Below are 17,589 nucleotides of genomic sequence, written 5' to 3'. Positions count from 1 at the left end.
GAAAAAGAAAGTCCCTGCTATTATGTCAGCACAGGGTACCCCAGTTGTGTGTGTCTTTGAATATCTTGGTTATGTTAATAGATAAAAATCTTTCTTTTAAGTTAAATATTGAAAATCTTATAAAAAGCTCAGATTGAAGTTTGTGTTTTTCAATTAGAGTGCAAAAAAAACAAGCTGTTGCAGCATCACATTGATTATGGTGAACTGTCCCGTTGCTATTTACAGAGGCTGTTTATCATGAAGCACTGAGATTCATCACAGGATGTAAAACTCTTGCAACACATTACACTTTCTACTTTAGGGTAAACCGCCTGGGTAAACGCCGACCGCCTAGTGCATTGGTATTTGTTCTTTTATAAATCAGTTATTGGCTTACTACCAGTGTATCTAACTTCCTATTGCTCCGACTCCGGTCACAGGTAGTTATTACATTCACCTTTCCTTCTGAAAGCTGAATGTAATAACGGACGGCGCTTGAGAAAAAAGGCATTTGCTTACAATACTCCCTCTACACGGAAAAGACTACAAGATATCAGGCTGTTTTTTTTAATACATTTAACTCTGGTATTACTCTGGTTTTTACTTATATCTAGTATTTCTTCAGAACTAATATTAGATTAAACCAGTTTGTTCTTTTTTCGTCTTCTTTTTCATTGTTAATAATTGTGTGTAACTATCTGCGTCTTTACCACTATAAAGAAATTCTTATCTTGTTTTATCTCAAGGACAATGGAGAGAGCATCACTGCATGGCTGATCCTGTGTTTCATACTATTTTACTGTTAATTGGTTATGTCAGTTGCAATGACTGTAGCACATTTTAACATATTTTAGTTTTTAATGTACATTCAAAACTAAAATAGATTTACCTTAATAAATAAATGTGAAATGTATAAAAATAAAAAATACACTCATAATGAATGATTTATTTAGAAAGTATTATTCACAGACAATGTTACAAGTGATGTACAACACAAGATATTTAGATTCTAAAATTGCTTGATATAAAAATGTAAAAAAAAAAAAAAAAGTGTGTAAAAGCAAACTAGGTATAAAGTTAAGATAAATATAAAGAAGTCCATTCTTGTCCGAAACTTGCATTGTTGAGGACCCAACGTGTGACAGGGACGATGCAGAGCCATGGTGAGATGATGATGATGATGATGACTTGATAAATGCAAACCGAGAACTAAACAAAATATGGGGGGTACAGGGAAAACACAGTAATCAGGAACAATGGGGTGTGACCCAGACGGTCCAGCAAAGAAAAAACAAAACCCAAAACTTAAATACAGCTGGAATATAATCCACTACCAAACAAGAGGGGGGAAATAACTGAGAAGGCATAAAACAGAGAGTCTAAATATACAAGAACACAAACAACAGTGGATCATGGCAATTCTGGTATAAACAGCAGACAAATACTAGGCTAAATAGGTGGATCGTGTTTCACTTTAGGTTTCTGTTTTTTACTTCCATCTATCTATCAATCTATCTATCTGAATCTAATCATTAGATAGATCTTTATTTTCTTTTGACAGTTTCTCCCCTGGTCCAGTGCAGGAACACTTAATGGATATTTTTGGGAGATAAATCAAGGAAGGATTAGGAACTGCATTCCTCTCTTTTGCTTTGGAAATTAACTTTAAATTAGCGTGTTATTGACAGAACTAATGAGTGTAACCCTACGTATTTTTGCCACTGTTACGTACAAACTTCCCCACTGTGGGACAATAAAAGTACTCCTATATCATTCAGTAGAAGATGAATTGAAGGCCTGTTACACATCCAGTATTTACCAGGGATGGCAAAAAAAACTTGAATTGTGCTTTACTCCAGATGGCCAGCATGTGAGTGTATTACTGTTTACAATAAAGAATATATACTCATTAATCAAATTTAAAATCTCTTTATTTATAAAGTTTCATTGCATTATCGCTCAAGTTTAAGACATCATGGTTTTGGTACAACAGAGTCACACTGATTGATCTAAGATACACATCATTGTTTAATTCTAGGCACTTATGCTTCAGCAAAACGCCGCCCCCCAAAAAAAGACATTTCACATTGTTTATCCTCTCATTCTTCAACCTTAGTGGATGTTAATAACCCCAAAAAAGGTACATTCTCTGAAAACAGTGACACACACCGCCAACAGTCCAAAGTGGTCTACATAATGTCTTTAGAAGTTTATCACCAACTACAGGAGATTGATTTGCACTTATGTGAATACAATTAAAAAAAAAAAGAAAGATTAGATTTGTCTAAAAGTAACATAAATTATTTTTAAAAGCCTCCTGTTGATGAAGAAGTTGTACTATAATAGTCATAAAAGCCTCTATAAAAATAGCTGGAATGTAAATGAAGGTCTTGTACAACACCGGACTCTAGTGGCATTCCTCTTCACAGGCTTACGGCGGATATTAGTCAATCAGAACACCGCTGCTAAAACATTTACAATGCAATGTGCTATACAGTGATACACTGCAGAGACAGAATTTAACCTGTACAACATTCACTGTAGTTTATGGGACTAGATTCTGCTTCCTTTTATTGGTCTACACAACACCAACGAGACACGCCGTTAAAGAACTAAAGCAAGCTATTCTCCAGATTCCCTCATCAGCACAGATTGTGAATCCAGTTCATTTCAGCAGATCTCCATTGATCTGACTGACAGACACGTCTCCATCAACACCCTCTGCATGTCCACGAAGGGCATTTTCTCCATCATGCTTCCCGTGACGGCCGCTTCACCCAATACTGTCTCACTTTTTGGAAAGGAATTTCATTTTGTTTCCTGAAAAAAAAAGCAAAAAATGCGTAACAGGAAGTGTGAGACGGACTACAATTTTCAAGAGAAAAACAGTCAATTATAAAATTTGCTGACTGGCCAAAGCCGTAAAATAAATCTCACCTAGGCCCTTGAGAAACTTGTTTACCCTTCTTTGTTCGCTCCCAGGTAGAGAATCCAGATACTCTTGTGCTCTCACCTCAAATAGACCTGGACACAAAACGCTGACTTAATAACTGAAAATCAGATGCGTTCATAGAAATCAGCTACTTTTACTCTTGTAATCTTAAAAACCGTACAATGCAAAATGATATGTACTCTGACTTTTCACACTGAGTTTTTTGTTTTTTTTTTGGTTGTAACTTGACAACTTGTCCTAAAGCTGTGATCAAAGATCATGTCTGTACCCTTGAGGCCCTGTCTGCGCAGGTCCCTCTCCTGGATGAAGCCGCTGAACATCTGGGTCTCCATGAACACTTCCAGGAACCGCCTCAAGCTCTTGGACGTGACCGCCTTACGGAAGGCCTCCCGCTGAAACGATGAGGGGGAGGGAGAAGAGGGGCTCGGCAGTGTGGGCGAGGAAGGAGACTCGTCGTCCCGTTCCGATCCACCCATGAAAAGGGAGTAGTGACCCACCATTTCCACAAAGAAACGCACAAAGGCCTCCGAGACCACTGCGCTGAGAGAACTGGAGTCTGGAGGGATGCACATTTGAGAAAAGCAAACACAAAATATTAAATCTATGGGCTGTCCTACAGAAATACAAATCCTTTCATTTTATGCAATAACTCAGGATGAAAAATAAAACCTAATGGAAAATGAACTCTGTCCTAATCAGGAAGCCAAAATGTACAGTGGTCAAAATATAGAAATGATCTCATGCATATAAAGTACCGTAAATCCTCTAATATAGGCCCGGGCCTTTATTTCACTCAAGTGCATCGCGGTCCAGGCCTTTATTGGAAAGAGGCCAGAATTAGAGACAGGCCTCTATTGCTATTTGAGCAAAACAGACTCCCAGTGGAATGAATAAAAATGAGGTTTTGTGTCTATTTGAACCTATAAAATACTAGGTTCATTTATTGAAAAAGTAGTTACCATAACGGTATACAGAACATTAACAACAAATAGCCTACTGGTAATTCAGGCTAAATTCCAGTGTAGTAATATGGTAACAAAAACGTAGCAAACATACCAGTAGTGCTACTAGTGCATTGTAAACACTTACCGGTAACCATACATGGTGATAATTAGGCTATTGATTCATAACAAAAGGCAACTTACAGGTTTAGACACCTTATCGCTCACTCGAATTGTTTCATTTGGTTTGAAGTAAAAAAAAAAAAAAATCCTCCAATTCTGTTTAATCCTCCTCCTCAATTTCCTCCTCCTCTTCATCTCTCCCTGTAATCTCCTCATCACTCGCGCCAGTCTCTATAACAAGTTCATTATTGTACAGTTCCTCTTCGTCCTCCTCATGTTCTGCTGCGTGTCTGTTCTCTTCCTCACGCAGACGGGCAGCAGTCAGGGCTTGTCGCCCAGTAGCGCAGGGCTGCAAAGAACGATACATTAATTTAGTTTGGCCGTTATTGCAAGTCACAGTGGACAGGCTCACTCACAAATGCAAAAGTGATAGTGATAGAAGTGAGTGCTAATTTCATACCTGTCCCTCTCGGAAGCACAATATGAGGTCGTCCTCACTCCCGTCGGGTTTCACAGACTGCCCACACACTTTGAAGGACTTGATGATCAGGTCCTTGTCCAGCTTGTCCCAAGCAGCGATAACCCAGTCCACAAGAAGACGGCGAGATGGTGCTTTTAGGTTCCCTCCACTTGTGTATTGCTTGTCTGCGTCCCCGGCCATCCACTCATCATAAGAAGCATGTAGGCTCGCTTTGAAGGGCTGGTTCCACATGACATCGGGGGCTTGCACATACTTAGTGCAGCCTCCTGGGATCACCGCGGTTGTGATGTTGTAGGGCCTCAATTCCTGTTTGGTAGCGGCGCTGATGTGACAGCGGTAGGCATCCCACACCAGCAGGCGCGGGCGAAAACTGAATTTGCCTACCACTGACCTGAGCCATGCTGTGGTCAAGTCGTCATTCATCCAGCCGTTGGCAGATGTGGCGAGGACAGCTCTTGAGATTTCTTGCTGCATTGCCTTCACCTCGCGGATGGCCCCCCGGAAGACGACATAAGGCTTGAGTTTAGTGCCATCAGCCTTGGCAGCAAGGACAACAGTGAGATGGCTTTTCTCGTGGCCTGTTGTTTTGAGCGCAACGCTCTTCGTCCCTCTTACGTCAATGGTACTGGGAGACACCATATCGAACCAAACAGCAGTCTCATCCATTGCAATTATGTCCTTCTCGGAAATTCTTTTCGAGACGACAGTCTTGCTCACGTAGTCGACGAATGAGACAAGTTTCTCTGTGAGGAGATCTGGGTCCTTCTGAGCCACTGTGGTCCGACGTCGCAATGCGAAGCCATTACGGTTTAAAAACTTTTGCAGCCAACCCCTGCTAGCCAGAAAGCGCGCACCGCCATCACTCACTGTAGGATAGATTTCCAGAGCCTTGTTTCGGATCATTTTTCTCGACACTCGGTTATGATTGTCCCTCATTGAATGGATCCACTCAGAGAGTTTTGTGTCCAACTCCTCGCTAACCTTTTTTCTCCCTCCTCCTGGCAGCCTTGCTCTTTTTTTGTTTGCTGCGGCTAGATCTATTTTCTGCTTTTTCCAGTATCTTATTCTTTTCGGGTCAATGTTAAAATGTTTAGCAGCTTGCTCCCCGGAGTGCTCTGCAGCATATTCCAGCACATTCTCTTTGAACTTGATGTCGAATTTTCGTCTTCTCGCTGCCATGGTAAACGTTAACGTTAGCCTAGGCCTACTGGTCACGTTCGAGTCAAGAGCGAGGCGATGACCAGGCTACCGTAGAGATGGCTTGGATTCGTTAGCAAACACTGCCCCCCTGTGGTACTTGTATGTTACTATCACAAGTATAATGTTGAATAGCCCCGGCCTGTATGAGAGACCGGCCATTATTTACCTCCTCTGACAGCGAGACCGGCCAATGTTAGAGTCCCGGCCGCTAATGGAATACAGGCCAATATTAGAGGATTTACGGTAATCAACTTGGACTAAAAGTCCAGGGTGTGGACTGGCTGGACTCTAGTCTGACCCACACACCTGACGTAGGTACACAAACAAATCAAAATAACTATTTAAATTTTCAAGTTTACTCAGCCATCAATTTTACAAATAAAGTGCTAGTGAAAGGTTTACACACCCTCATCAGCGGCATGAATGTCATTAAGTTGGGCTTTTACTAAATTGTTCTTAATTCACAATTTTTGGGTTGATCATACAACAAATGACTTCCATGAAGTTAAAATTAAATTGTGTGACTTTACTGAGGGGTTTTTTCCAGTCTACGTAGGGTCAAATTATATGTAGTGGCACAAGTACGTGTATACAATACCATTGGTTGAATATCTCTTAGCAATTTACAGAAAAAAAATAGACATTTTGAAGCCATCCACAAGGTCCTGGCAAAATAATTTGCCCATTAATAACATCAGAAATTGTTCATTTAAATGACTTGGTTTCCTGGAATAAAACCAGCTTTTAGGATATAGTTAATAAATGTTCAATGGGGTTGATGTCCTCCTAAAAGCTATGTGTATGTCCATGTGTATTTGGGATCATAGCTCAACTGAAACAGATAATATTGCCGAATTTCCAACCATGAAAACCAAACTGTGACCCTCAAATCATGGGAAATGGTTTAGGGTGGTCAAGAACATCCTAGGGACCACCGAGGCTCGTGCTGATCGAACTGGAAGATACTGGAACACCAGTGTCACTGTCCAGAGGGAACTGAGTTCAATAGCAATGTGAACTGAAAGGTGGTGACCAAGAAAAGGATCCCAGCTCCAAAGTGAACACCCTTAAGCTTGACTGAAATGTGGAGCTCCCCTCCTGGACAAACTAAATCCCTCATGGAGAAAAGGTTATGGTGAGACAAGACTAAGATTGATCCATTAGGCCACAACGACAAGAAGAATGTTTGAGGGAGGCAAAGTGAGGCTTTCAAACCAATCAACATTAATAATGTTGATTGGATGCCGGCTAGTTGGTATAATTTATACCAACTAGCCGGCATGGTCCTGGCAGCTTCACGCAGAGAGTCTGTTGTGCTGCTAGTGGTACTGCTGTTGCACAGGTGGATTGTATAATCCAGGATGACTACTTCCAGGATCTTCCACTTTACCTTAAATTAACAGCTCGATGGTGGAAACCTGGGCACAACCCAAATGTTTGGTGTCCTCTGAGGGGGGGACAGCTGGATTCAGATGCTTAAAACTTCAACCAAACTTAGTGTTCCAACCGAACAATGAGCCCAAACACATCAAAATGGTTTTTGGGATGAATAAAGAAGATATATATTCATATTCTAGAATGTCCCTGACCTCAATCCTGTTGACAATTGATGGATTACTCCTAAAAGCCGACTGTGTGCCAGGAAACCAAGAAATTTAAGCAAATTCTATAATTTCTTGTAGGATGATTGGTCACAAAATTTTTCCTGAAGTTTGTTGATGGCTACAAAAAGTGTTTAGTTTCTCAGCAATTTATTGAGGATCACTCAACCAAATGTTAGTGGTTGTGTATGTATGTATATTCAGACAATGTGCGGATTTGAGAAAACCCATATTAACTTTACACATGTGCGACAGATTCTTGCTTTTGAAATTAATTTACTATGAAAAAGAATGACTGAAATGCATAAAAAGCTTTAAATTAATATGACAGTTTACATGCAATCCTTAAATGTCCGTAATGACTGCATGTAAACGTTTCACATTATTGGCAGACACATTTTACTTATAGAAAAAAAGGAAATCACTATTCTTTTATTCTTGTTAGGTTTTCTATATCTTAGTGAATAATATGTACACAGTCATTTGTGGGCTGGGCAATATATATAGAGATTTTAAAAATATCGCGATTTAAAAAAAAAAGACATAACATGAGACTATATTGTTTCTATCGAGATGGTCTATGCTGCCTTGCAATTATACTTTTATGTATTATAGTAGGTTTTTTGCATCTGTTTCTCATATTTATCTACAGCTGTTTGTTAAAAAATGCCCCTGTGAGACATAAATGGATAAAGCTTTGATTATAATTTATTTATGAAAAGAAAAACATATTGAGATAAATATCGTATATCGCCTCGCCGCCATTCAGCCTAAAAATATCATGATATTATTTTTGGTCCATATCGCTCTGGCCTAAGTCATACACGTTTGTTAAATCACCATTTGGCAGGTCTCCTTTCTCACAGGCCAACTCTCTCCTCTTTTCCAACACGTGCTCGAGAGCTGCCTGCAGCTTGTGAGGAAGAATGGAGTCCTCATCATCCAGCTATTAGGGAACAACACAGATATAGTCAACATGTTGTATTCATTTGATATTCAACCCCTAAAATATACACGTATCCACCAGTGACCTGACGTAGGAAGCGGCTGTTGCCGAGGTCGACCACCAGGACCTGAGGAGAGGGAGAGTGATGTTATTTTCCTGAGCTATTGTTCAGCAGAGGAAATTCTCCATGTCGAGGGCACCACAGGCCCTACATCAGAATTTCAAACAAAGGAGAGAAGTGTTGTCTTACTTCTTCTATGGGCAGGTCTTTGAGTCGAGGTAGACAGCTGGAGAGGAGGCCCACTATAAAAGGAGTCGGGGTGCAGACTATATCCAACATGGACGGAGGCAGCACAGGAATGTATGTATGCTGCCAGGTGAAGGGATAGAGCAGAGCCACGACTGCATGGCAGCACTGAGACAACGTGCTGTGGAGAGATAGGAGGAGGAAATAGCCGGTGTAAAACTGCATGTGGGAGAAATGCATTGTGCAAATCATGAACTGGAAAACAAATTGAGACTATCTCAAAATATTGTCAAAAACATCCCTTACTAAACTTAAGTACAGTATTTGAAACTAAATAAAAATTCTTATGAGTATAAAAAAACCTTAAATTTCAGAACTTGACCACGCTAAAAATTAATAAATACAAGTCATTAATATTGACTGACGCGAGCATTTAAATGATTTGTTTGAGTGCCGTCACTAGATTGAACAATACTCAGAAAAACAGGAAAGTTTGTTATGGCGCTCAGGAACAATTCAGGAAGCATCAAGCCCCAAGTCTGCTTTGAAGTGAGAAGTGCTGGAACACCAACGTCCCGAGGGTGTCAATAGACAAAGGAGCCCATGTCTTAAAACTGACCTCATCAAGTTTTGCAGCTGCTTGCATTTCTATCCACCTAGTGCATTGCACATGGTGAATACATTAAGGAAAAAGAGGTTTATCTCTCAATTGTTTAACTTCAATTGAAATACACAGATGAGAACAGAGGCCTATTTCACAAAACCAAGATAGAGGACTAAGCCGGGATTTTCCAGGAGCGAAGGTGTTGTCAATAAAGCCTGGTGTTTCACCATTTTCCACGAAATTCTGCAACTCTAGGTGGCGCTATTTTGCTGAGTCCTCCAGAAAAAAAAACACATATTTCCCCTCAAGTGAACAAAATATGCAATCTCACAGGCCCAAAAAGAAAATAAACTATACAAACTATAAGGCTCAGTGACCTAACAACTGTTAAAGGAAAGAATATTATGTTATTTGCAATCTTTTTATCATGAATAGCCCATTTTATTGCATTTAAAATATCCTATATTACCTTCTTTTAATTTGTTTTAGAGTATATGGTTTGTGTTTTAAACACAAACAATATTTCAATTAATAATTATTGCCACTATTAAACTCTGATATGAGGTGAACATTTCTTTGCAAAGGCTGTCTGCTGAAAAACTTTTATCCCTTTATACTGCTCTACTGCTTCAGGAGTCATGGGTCAGCGAAACAGCGCCCTCTAGAGTCAAAATCGGATAGATCAAAGAAAATGGTTTAACTTTTATTTTCCCACATAGGTAGCGCCAAACAAATGTGTTTCCTTTCTTCGGTCTGATGGGCTTCAGTTCTTCATAAGGCGCCATCAAAAGATGTTGCTTGTTTGGTTTGAAGTTTGGCACACGCAACTCATCCATTGCAGCATCAGTGAATCTGGGATCGACCTCGTGGTCTTTTATAGACAGCCGGGGACACACATTTAGCTGGATTTCTTACACCTGCCTTTACTTAGTTGATTCTTGAGCCTGAATTGGACTTTGTGAAACGGATAGAGCCGAGACGCATTGATCACGCTAGTTCAAGCCTGGCATTAGTGCTTATCCTGGATTTCCAAATGTTGCTTTTGTGAAATAGGCCTCTGATGGTCAAGCTGAGCAATGATCCCAAACACAAAATAAAACTTGTTTTTGAACGATAAAAAACAGGCAAACGGTCGGCATTTAGAATGCTTTCCAAAAGCCTAGATTTCAAACTTGCTGACATTGCAGTATGCCCAAACACCTTGTGGACTGTTGTCAAAATCTCCCTTTAAACCATCAGCCAGCTGTGTGTTATACCACTATTGCCTGTTAATGTGAATTCAACACATTGGGTCACATTGAAAGCTCTTCAGTACTATCAAGAGGTTGGAGTTAAGTCAAATTATGCCCAATTGACCTAGTTTGCAGAAGCTTTAGAAATTCTACTTTCAACCACATGATGGCACTAACCTCTCAGAACATTTTTTCATCCAATTATCTAAGTAAAACATATTAAAGAAAAACTTCCTTATCACAGTTTCCCTGTAGCCAGAATCAATCTCAGCTAAATGTTGGGCGGTGATATCATCACTAACATCAAACAGCAGCAGACACTCTCAAGGCTGTGCATCAGGTCTCAGAAATATCAAAATCAGTAGATAAATATTTCCCTTTATAGTCCCACAGAGGGGAAGTTAGTATCTGCGTTTAACCCACACTGAGTGGCGCACAGGGAGCAATCTGTGGTCTAAGATCTTGCTCATCGACCCAGAGTGACAGACTTGAGTTTCAAACCGCTGACCTTTTGGCCCTCTCCAAGACCCAAACGCCTGGCTCACTAACCACTTGGTCACCACACTAAAAGATATTGTAAAAATGTTTTTGCAAAATCTTTACCAATGACAAATTTCCAGTGGACACACACTGTCATTCTGAAAAATATTACTTCATAAAGGCCTAAATCTCAGGCTTTCTGGGAGTACCTGAGGTTCAAAAGTTCCGTTTATTAAAGTTTTGCACCACAGCAGGAAAAAAAAACACTTTTATATTTCTGTGAGAGGTTGTATCTTTGATGATGACTGGAGCAATGGTTTCCAGTGTATGTTGTGGTTGTTATGACATTGCAGCGCACACGTAGTAACTCTGGAGCTATGCTTCCAAGCAGTCTATCTGGCATCCATGACAGTTTTCCATTGAAGAACTGATAGTTCCCAAAGTGACTCTTTAACACAACAACATTCCTTCCTTTCAGTCTACTGGGAGCTCATTTTCCTTCAACTACTTGCCATCTTGAGGTCTCTCTGTTCAAATTCTTTACTTAATAATTGGCCTGCACAGGAAACAACGTTCATCCCAGTAACCGAAGATAGGAGCGCTAAGATCTAACCAATCAGCATGCTCTGTCAGTCTGCCTTGCTGGAACCGACCTGAGTTTGTCAGCAGTGAATATGACCCTCCGCTCCAGCAGCAGAGAGGCAAAAACTCGCAGGAGCAGACGGAGACTCAGCGAAGAGAAGAGACATTCAAAGTCCACGTGTTCCAGACGGGAATCAGACGGCCGACAAAGCTGTATCACCTGTGGGGAAAGTAAGACTATTGAGTGAAAAAGACACTAAGGTGAGCACATGTGTATTTAATAAAAGCATTTATTTCACTTTCGACGGCTTGACAGTAAATCAGTGGAGCAAAACCCGCATTAGTGCACCTCGGTCCCAGAGCCAGGTAAAAAGTTTTTGACAGTGATGGTCCTTCCTGGCGCAGGGAAGGGAGCCTCCATTATCCCTCTCATAAAAGGCTGCACAAGAGCAGGAGAGATGGCCCTCCTCTTTTCCACTTCATCCAGGATCTGGCAAAGAAGGAACGCACTGAATTAATAAACTAAACTACAGTTTTAATGTGGCAGCAGAATCTTACATTTAAGATTTTAAGAAATCTACTTTTAGTTTGAGTAAACGTATTTAATGTATGAAATGCTTAAGATACATTTATGTTAAAGGGATTGTTAGGGTTGTTGTGCCACCAGTGATATTTTCAAAAACTATTATTTCTGGACATTTTTTTCTGTGTGAGATTATCAGGTTGCTTGTCACTTCTCTTCACCAGTGGTGCCAAAAAGGGTGGCTGTCACTACGTTTCAGGTAGGACTGACAGGATACAAAAATATCAATCAAACTAATAAGTAGGGACAAGCCAGCTCTTTTTTAGAAAATATAACTGTCACTTCCCTGGTGGCAAAAAAGCAAAAACACCAAGTGTTAATGTCTTATATGAACCTTTAAATCAAACGTGCAATTATTTTATTTTATAACTGCTTATCTTTAGTGCCCAACTGTGAGCTTCCATTTGCCTCTCAGTTAACATAAGTTTTACAAGTGAGGGACAAATAAAGGATCATCCTATTCTTAAATCAAGAATTTTCTTTGTCACCTTGTGTTACCATGGTGAAATCTTTTTGAGACAGACACAGGCAGATATAACACACAGATACAAGACATAATATTTACACACTATATATGTGTATGTGTGTGTGTGTGGGTGGGTGTGAAATCAGTTGATTGCACTGACCAAACACTTCCTGACGAGCTTAAACAATTAAAATATTCTTTAGGGTCTGATAAGTCTGTATCTGAGTCCAAAAGGTCTGATCTAAGTCCATTGATGCCATGGATTACTGTATAGCTGCTTGAATTTATCATTAAATGCTTCCTCAATGATACACTCAGGCCTGCAAAAAATACTGTGTAATAATATCAAGCCTTCACTGATTGTAACGGGTGCGACAGCCCTTCAAGCTTTTGAAAGAAGCTGTTTTCGAGCCTGTTAGTTTTTGGTTTAATGTTTCTGAAGCGTTTACCGGATAGAAGTGGGTCAAACAGTGCATTGCCCGGGTGGGTGGGATCAGTGGCAATAGGTCTGGCCTTTATAAATAATTCTGGTGTAATGAACGGAATATGAGGACCCAGAATTCATCCAGGCAAGCAGAGGTTTGGTTTAAGGCAGGGGTCCCCAACATGGTGCCAGTGGGCACTGGGTAGCCCTCGAAGACCACATGTGGTGCCCTCAAGCCTGTTCAAAAACAGCACAACCCTCCAGTGAACTGCATGTAAAATGTTGTTTAGTTGCTCTTCCTGTTTAATCATACTTATACTTACATAGATTTCAAATGATAAATGCATTAACAACATGTTTATATTACATAAAGTGAAGGCGAGCTCTGACTCTTCTAGGTCAAAGGTCAGTGTAGGTAGCCCTTCGTCTGACAGTAAACAATGAAGTAGCTCTCAACCTCTAAAAGGTTGGTGATCCCTGGTTTAAGGTAATTTATTAAAGAGGTGATAAACAGGCAGAAACTAAATAGGCATCAGGTCAAAAACGGGACGACCGCGTCCAAAAACCAAAAAGAGTCCAGAACCGACTTAGGGCAAATTAAATAATCAAACAGGGGACAGGCAAGCTCAAAAACCAAAAGGCAGGTCTGGTTAGACAACAGGCAGGCAGTCAGATCATGAAAGCAAACAGGTAAATCAGGGGTCAGGCTGGCTCAGATATCCAGAGGCAAATCGGGTCAGATCAACAGGCATTCAGAGAACAGAGAATCCTGGACTAGACTCACCAATCGGCACGGAATAATCTGGCACTGAACAGAAGGTGGAGGCAGGTATGAATAGAGAGCTAGACAGGTGACCGGAGTTAAACACTAATTGCGGGTAACAGGTGGAGTGAGCTGGCTGATTGCTGGTAATGACAGAGAGGTGAAACTGCGCTGACTAAATACTGGCTGGTGAACTGAGCTGAAAAACCAGTTAAATAAAGAGAAGATCAAAAGTAAAACCAAAACAAAACCCAAATCGTGACATCTGGTTGCATATAAAACATATTTTTACAGTGTAAACCAGGATCTGGTCCATGCAAATATATTCAGCCGCAAATCTGTATATCTGCCTTTCTGGTAATTCTGCCTATATGCAGCGCAGACTGTAACGAGTTCGTACTTTTCTCTGCTCTGTCAGCTTCAGTCTGGCCACTACCAGTATTATTATTAGCCACATTAGCCTTCAATGCCTTCAAACATAAATGGAGAAGTAATGGATGGAAGAATAGTGGTTTGGTTTATTGTTGCACTATTTAGTAGCCAACAGAGCCATCAGCTGATTAATATTTTCCTGCATTGATTCACACCACAGTAGGATGGAGAGGTATATGGTGCAGAACTGTGTACCTGGGAAGCGCATCTCAATGTAGAGCTCAGATTAAAAGAAGCCTGTTACTGAACTGTCTGACAGTGAAGCTAATATTTAAATAGATAGTGTTAGCTTATGTTGTCCGGAAGGTTTATTACTTCGCTGTTGCAGATACAGGAGCTTTACTGATCTTTTTAACTTGTTTGCCAAAAAAAATCAGTGTCAGGTGAAGCGGCAATTAGGGAAAGGTATCTCGAATACTGAGGTGCTGTCGCCAGAAGCATGTGAATTGGTCAGTTTTTATCTATTTTGATGCAGATGAATATCTTAGAATAATTAACTTTTCTAGTATAAATTATGTAGGGCTCTCAACTGTCAGGCAATGACCATGACACATGCATTTTCCTGACCACATACACTACAAATAGCATTCCTCACACAAAAAAACAAAACCCATATGGGCTGTGGATGATCTGTTTACAGAACTGTCGTTTCAGAACTCAGATTAAACTCTACATTCTCCAGAACTGTTTCGGCTTTTTTTTTTAACAGCTTGTGGCCATCAGTAATTCCTGCTGCTGTTAGTGTTAACAGGGCAGCAGAGGAAGAACGACCATAGTTATGAATAATTTTTGTCTTAACTTTATTCAGCATTTACTTTGTCACATTTGGGGTCTGTTTCATATGATTCATTCATGTGGGTCCATCAATGAACAAAATATGTTTTACAAGAATAGAGCAGACAGCTGGAATGGACTCACAAAGGAGGAGTTTTGGTTGCAGCAGACCAAATTTCTGGAGATGAGTGACAATCAGAGCAAATAGTATTCTCGTCTGAAATCTGGAAACGACCACAGAGCTGTTTACTTGTTGAAGTGGTGCAATATCGAGCGTTAATTTTGTGAATGGAGTTTAAATGGATGCGATTCTCTTCATATCAGGCAGTCTTGGTATGTTGAAAGAGTTACGGGAGAACAATTTTGTGTAATTTTCTGTTTTAACCAACTAACTGAACAATAAAGTGTCGACACTCTTGTTTCACTTTTTAACACAAGTAAAACACATGTACTTCCTTATCTATTTGGTTAAAATGTATACAGTTGACTGGGTCTGCTCTTTCTGCTGAATTCACACTCCAGATGCAGGGGATACAAATTCTATCTGAAGTAACCGGTGCCGAGCACACCACACACACACACACAAAAACACGCGGGCGCTCTGAAAATGTAACAATCTAACACTGAACTTTCCATAGAAGTTGAGAGTTCTGATTATATGGAAATATATATTATTTTGCCAATACTAATTCCAGTTATACAAACATTTGGTATAGCTATAGCATCAGTTAACAGTCATGTTTGTGGTCATGGGAGGAAGTCGAACGACCTGGAGAGAACCCGTGCAGACTTCATGCAGAAAGAACCCAGGCCAGGATTCGAAATCAGGATCTTGTTGCAGCAAAGCGACCGTGCTAACAACTGCAGCTCTTTGCAGCCCTGCTGGTGATATAGAGATGTAAAAAAATGCTTTTGCGTCCTAATACAGTGTGTTTAGGGATCAAAGTGTGTAGCTCAAGCACCACCTCTTAAGTAAAACTGTATTTTACAACAAGAGCACATCCAGCGCACATATATGCTTATTAAAGCAGAAGGTAAACCTGAAAACATAATCTGCCCCCACGGTTTAATAAAGTGGCGGTAAACCAAAGCCTCCTTTTAATTAAAACAAAACCACTTATATTGATCTATACAAATGAAACTCGATCAGCTGCATATGTATGGAGAGCACAGTTAAGGAAGCAGATAAATCCACAACTCATTAAAGGGAACGTTTTCCACAACAGCAACCACGGCATCTGAATTAAATATGTGCTGCTAAACTGGAGGCAGAACCTCAAGGTTCAGAGGGAGAGAAGAGAGTGCAGAGAGTGGGTGGGGATCTGCTGGCACCGAGGGTGGTGCGGCTTTAATGAGGGTAGGCTCTTGGTTGGCATATATGAGGTTTAATGTGATGTACTGTTTAAAGCTGTAGAATGCAGTTAGTAGCTCTGAATACTGAACAGGTCTTGTCAAATTAATTGGCTTAAGATGGGTAAAAAAATAAGAAACAACCTTAAAATCAATTAATATTTTATTGCAGCACAATTATCTCCCAGTGAAAAGATTAGGAAATTGCACCATTTATTTTTCGGGGAAAAAAATCAACTAAAACGGTTTTTAATCCATACTTTACTTTTTTAACTTGGTTAAAGCGGATGTGGAACGTGTTATTCCTAATGCACGACTTCCTGCTTCCCTGGGGTAGAAATGTGATATAGAGAAAGTGTGCCATTTCACTTTGCCACTCATCAAAATAGGAAAGACAAGTGAATATAACATCTAGGACGATTTGTGCTGATCTTTCTTGATTAAACTTGATGTTATCAATAGTCAAAGCAATGATTAAAAAGTTTAAGTCACGTTTTTCTCGCCACAAGCCATAGCGAGCCTAGAGGTAAAAAAAAAAAATCTTCAAAGCCTTCAGCAAATCTTTTAGAGGTGCCAATAAATGTGGTGGAAGCTGCAAATGCATTTTTTTCTTTCTTTTTTAAAGCCACTGTGACTACCTTAGAGAAGAGGTCAAAACAACCCAGGCGGCTGACGATACAGTAGACCTCAGGGAGCCTTCGGCCTTTCCCACTGGGCTACGAACAGAAAAAAAGAAAAACAAATCAAGCTTTAGAGCAATTTTCACCCAAAAACAGTTGAAGAATTACAGCATTTATTAGAATCTATAAAGTCGTTGGTATCATTTCGGCATGAACAGGGAAGAGAAAAAAAATTTGGGGCATCAGAAGCAATAGATTAAGAAAAAATAGCTCTACATTAAGGAAAAAAGCAAACCCATAATTAACTTAGAAGCCACAGAGACATTTTTAAGCTTACCAGTAAACGGCGACAGTAGCCAAAACGTCTGCTTCCATCTTCACCAGTCAGCACAAATGAGAAGGTCTCACTGTGGATGTAAAAGTGAGAGTAAAAGCATAATTAAGATGGTTTGGAAAGCCCTCAGGAGATATTTACACGGTGCCCAACAAAAAACCCTCTGGAGCTCAGCCTGACAGGTTCTCATTGACAAGTCGACGGCCTTCGTGACACGAAAAAGTCTCTGCCTGATTAGAGCAAATCTATGTTTAGGAGCCTCTCACCTGTCGGAGGTGATAGTTATCCATGATCATTAGACAACACGTCATCGCTCCTCAGAATAGAGGAGGCGCAGACCGCAGGCAGAGAGTAACACACGCGGTTTTTAACAGTAAGCAATGAGAGGCGATTTAGTTAGTCTGTGGTGCCCCGCATGAATATGTCTTATTATTTACCGTGTAGTCAAACATAGACGGGTAACTCTGACAAGCT

At 40.3% G+C, this 17,589-nt stretch overlaps 1 protein-coding gene across 1 annotated transcript in view; it reads right to left on the bottom strand.

The window, feature by feature from the left end:
- Positions 1 to 1,892: 1,892 nt before the first annotated feature.
- si:dkey-82f1.1 (DENN domain-containing protein 2A) overlaps positions 1,893 to 17,589 on the bottom strand; it is a 33,700-nt gene continuing 18,003 nt past the window's right edge. The window contains exons 10-19 of the mRNA XM_036132518.1: positions 17,119 to 17,188; positions 16,800 to 16,877; positions 11,719 to 11,859; positions 11,441 to 11,589; positions 8,475 to 8,652; positions 8,310 to 8,351; positions 8,119 to 8,224; positions 3,201 to 3,488; positions 2,917 to 3,003; positions 1,893 to 2,799 (exon numbers count right to left, since the gene is read on the bottom strand). Coding sequence (XP_035988411.1) covers positions 2,768 to 2,799; positions 2,917 to 3,003; positions 3,201 to 3,488; positions 8,119 to 8,224; positions 8,310 to 8,351; positions 8,475 to 8,652; positions 11,441 to 11,589; positions 11,719 to 11,859; positions 16,800 to 16,877; positions 17,119 to 17,188 — 1,171 coding nt within the window. The 3' untranslated portion in view covers positions 1,893 to 2,767. The remainder of the gene's footprint in view (positions 2,800 to 2,916; positions 3,004 to 3,200; positions 3,489 to 8,118; positions 8,225 to 8,309; positions 8,352 to 8,474; positions 8,653 to 11,440; positions 11,590 to 11,718; positions 11,860 to 16,799; positions 16,878 to 17,118; positions 17,189 to 17,589) is intronic.

This window comes from Fundulus heteroclitus, unplaced genomic scaffold, assembly GCF_011125445.2.
Source record: "Fundulus heteroclitus isolate FHET01 unplaced genomic scaffold, MU-UCD_Fhet_4.1 scaffold_52, whole genome shotgun sequence".
Lineage (NCBI taxonomy): Eukaryota > Metazoa > Chordata > Actinopteri > Cyprinodontiformes > Fundulidae > Fundulus > Fundulus heteroclitus.
Note: the sequence above shows the minus strand (reverse complement) of the source record. Positions and strands in the feature narration are given on the sequence as shown.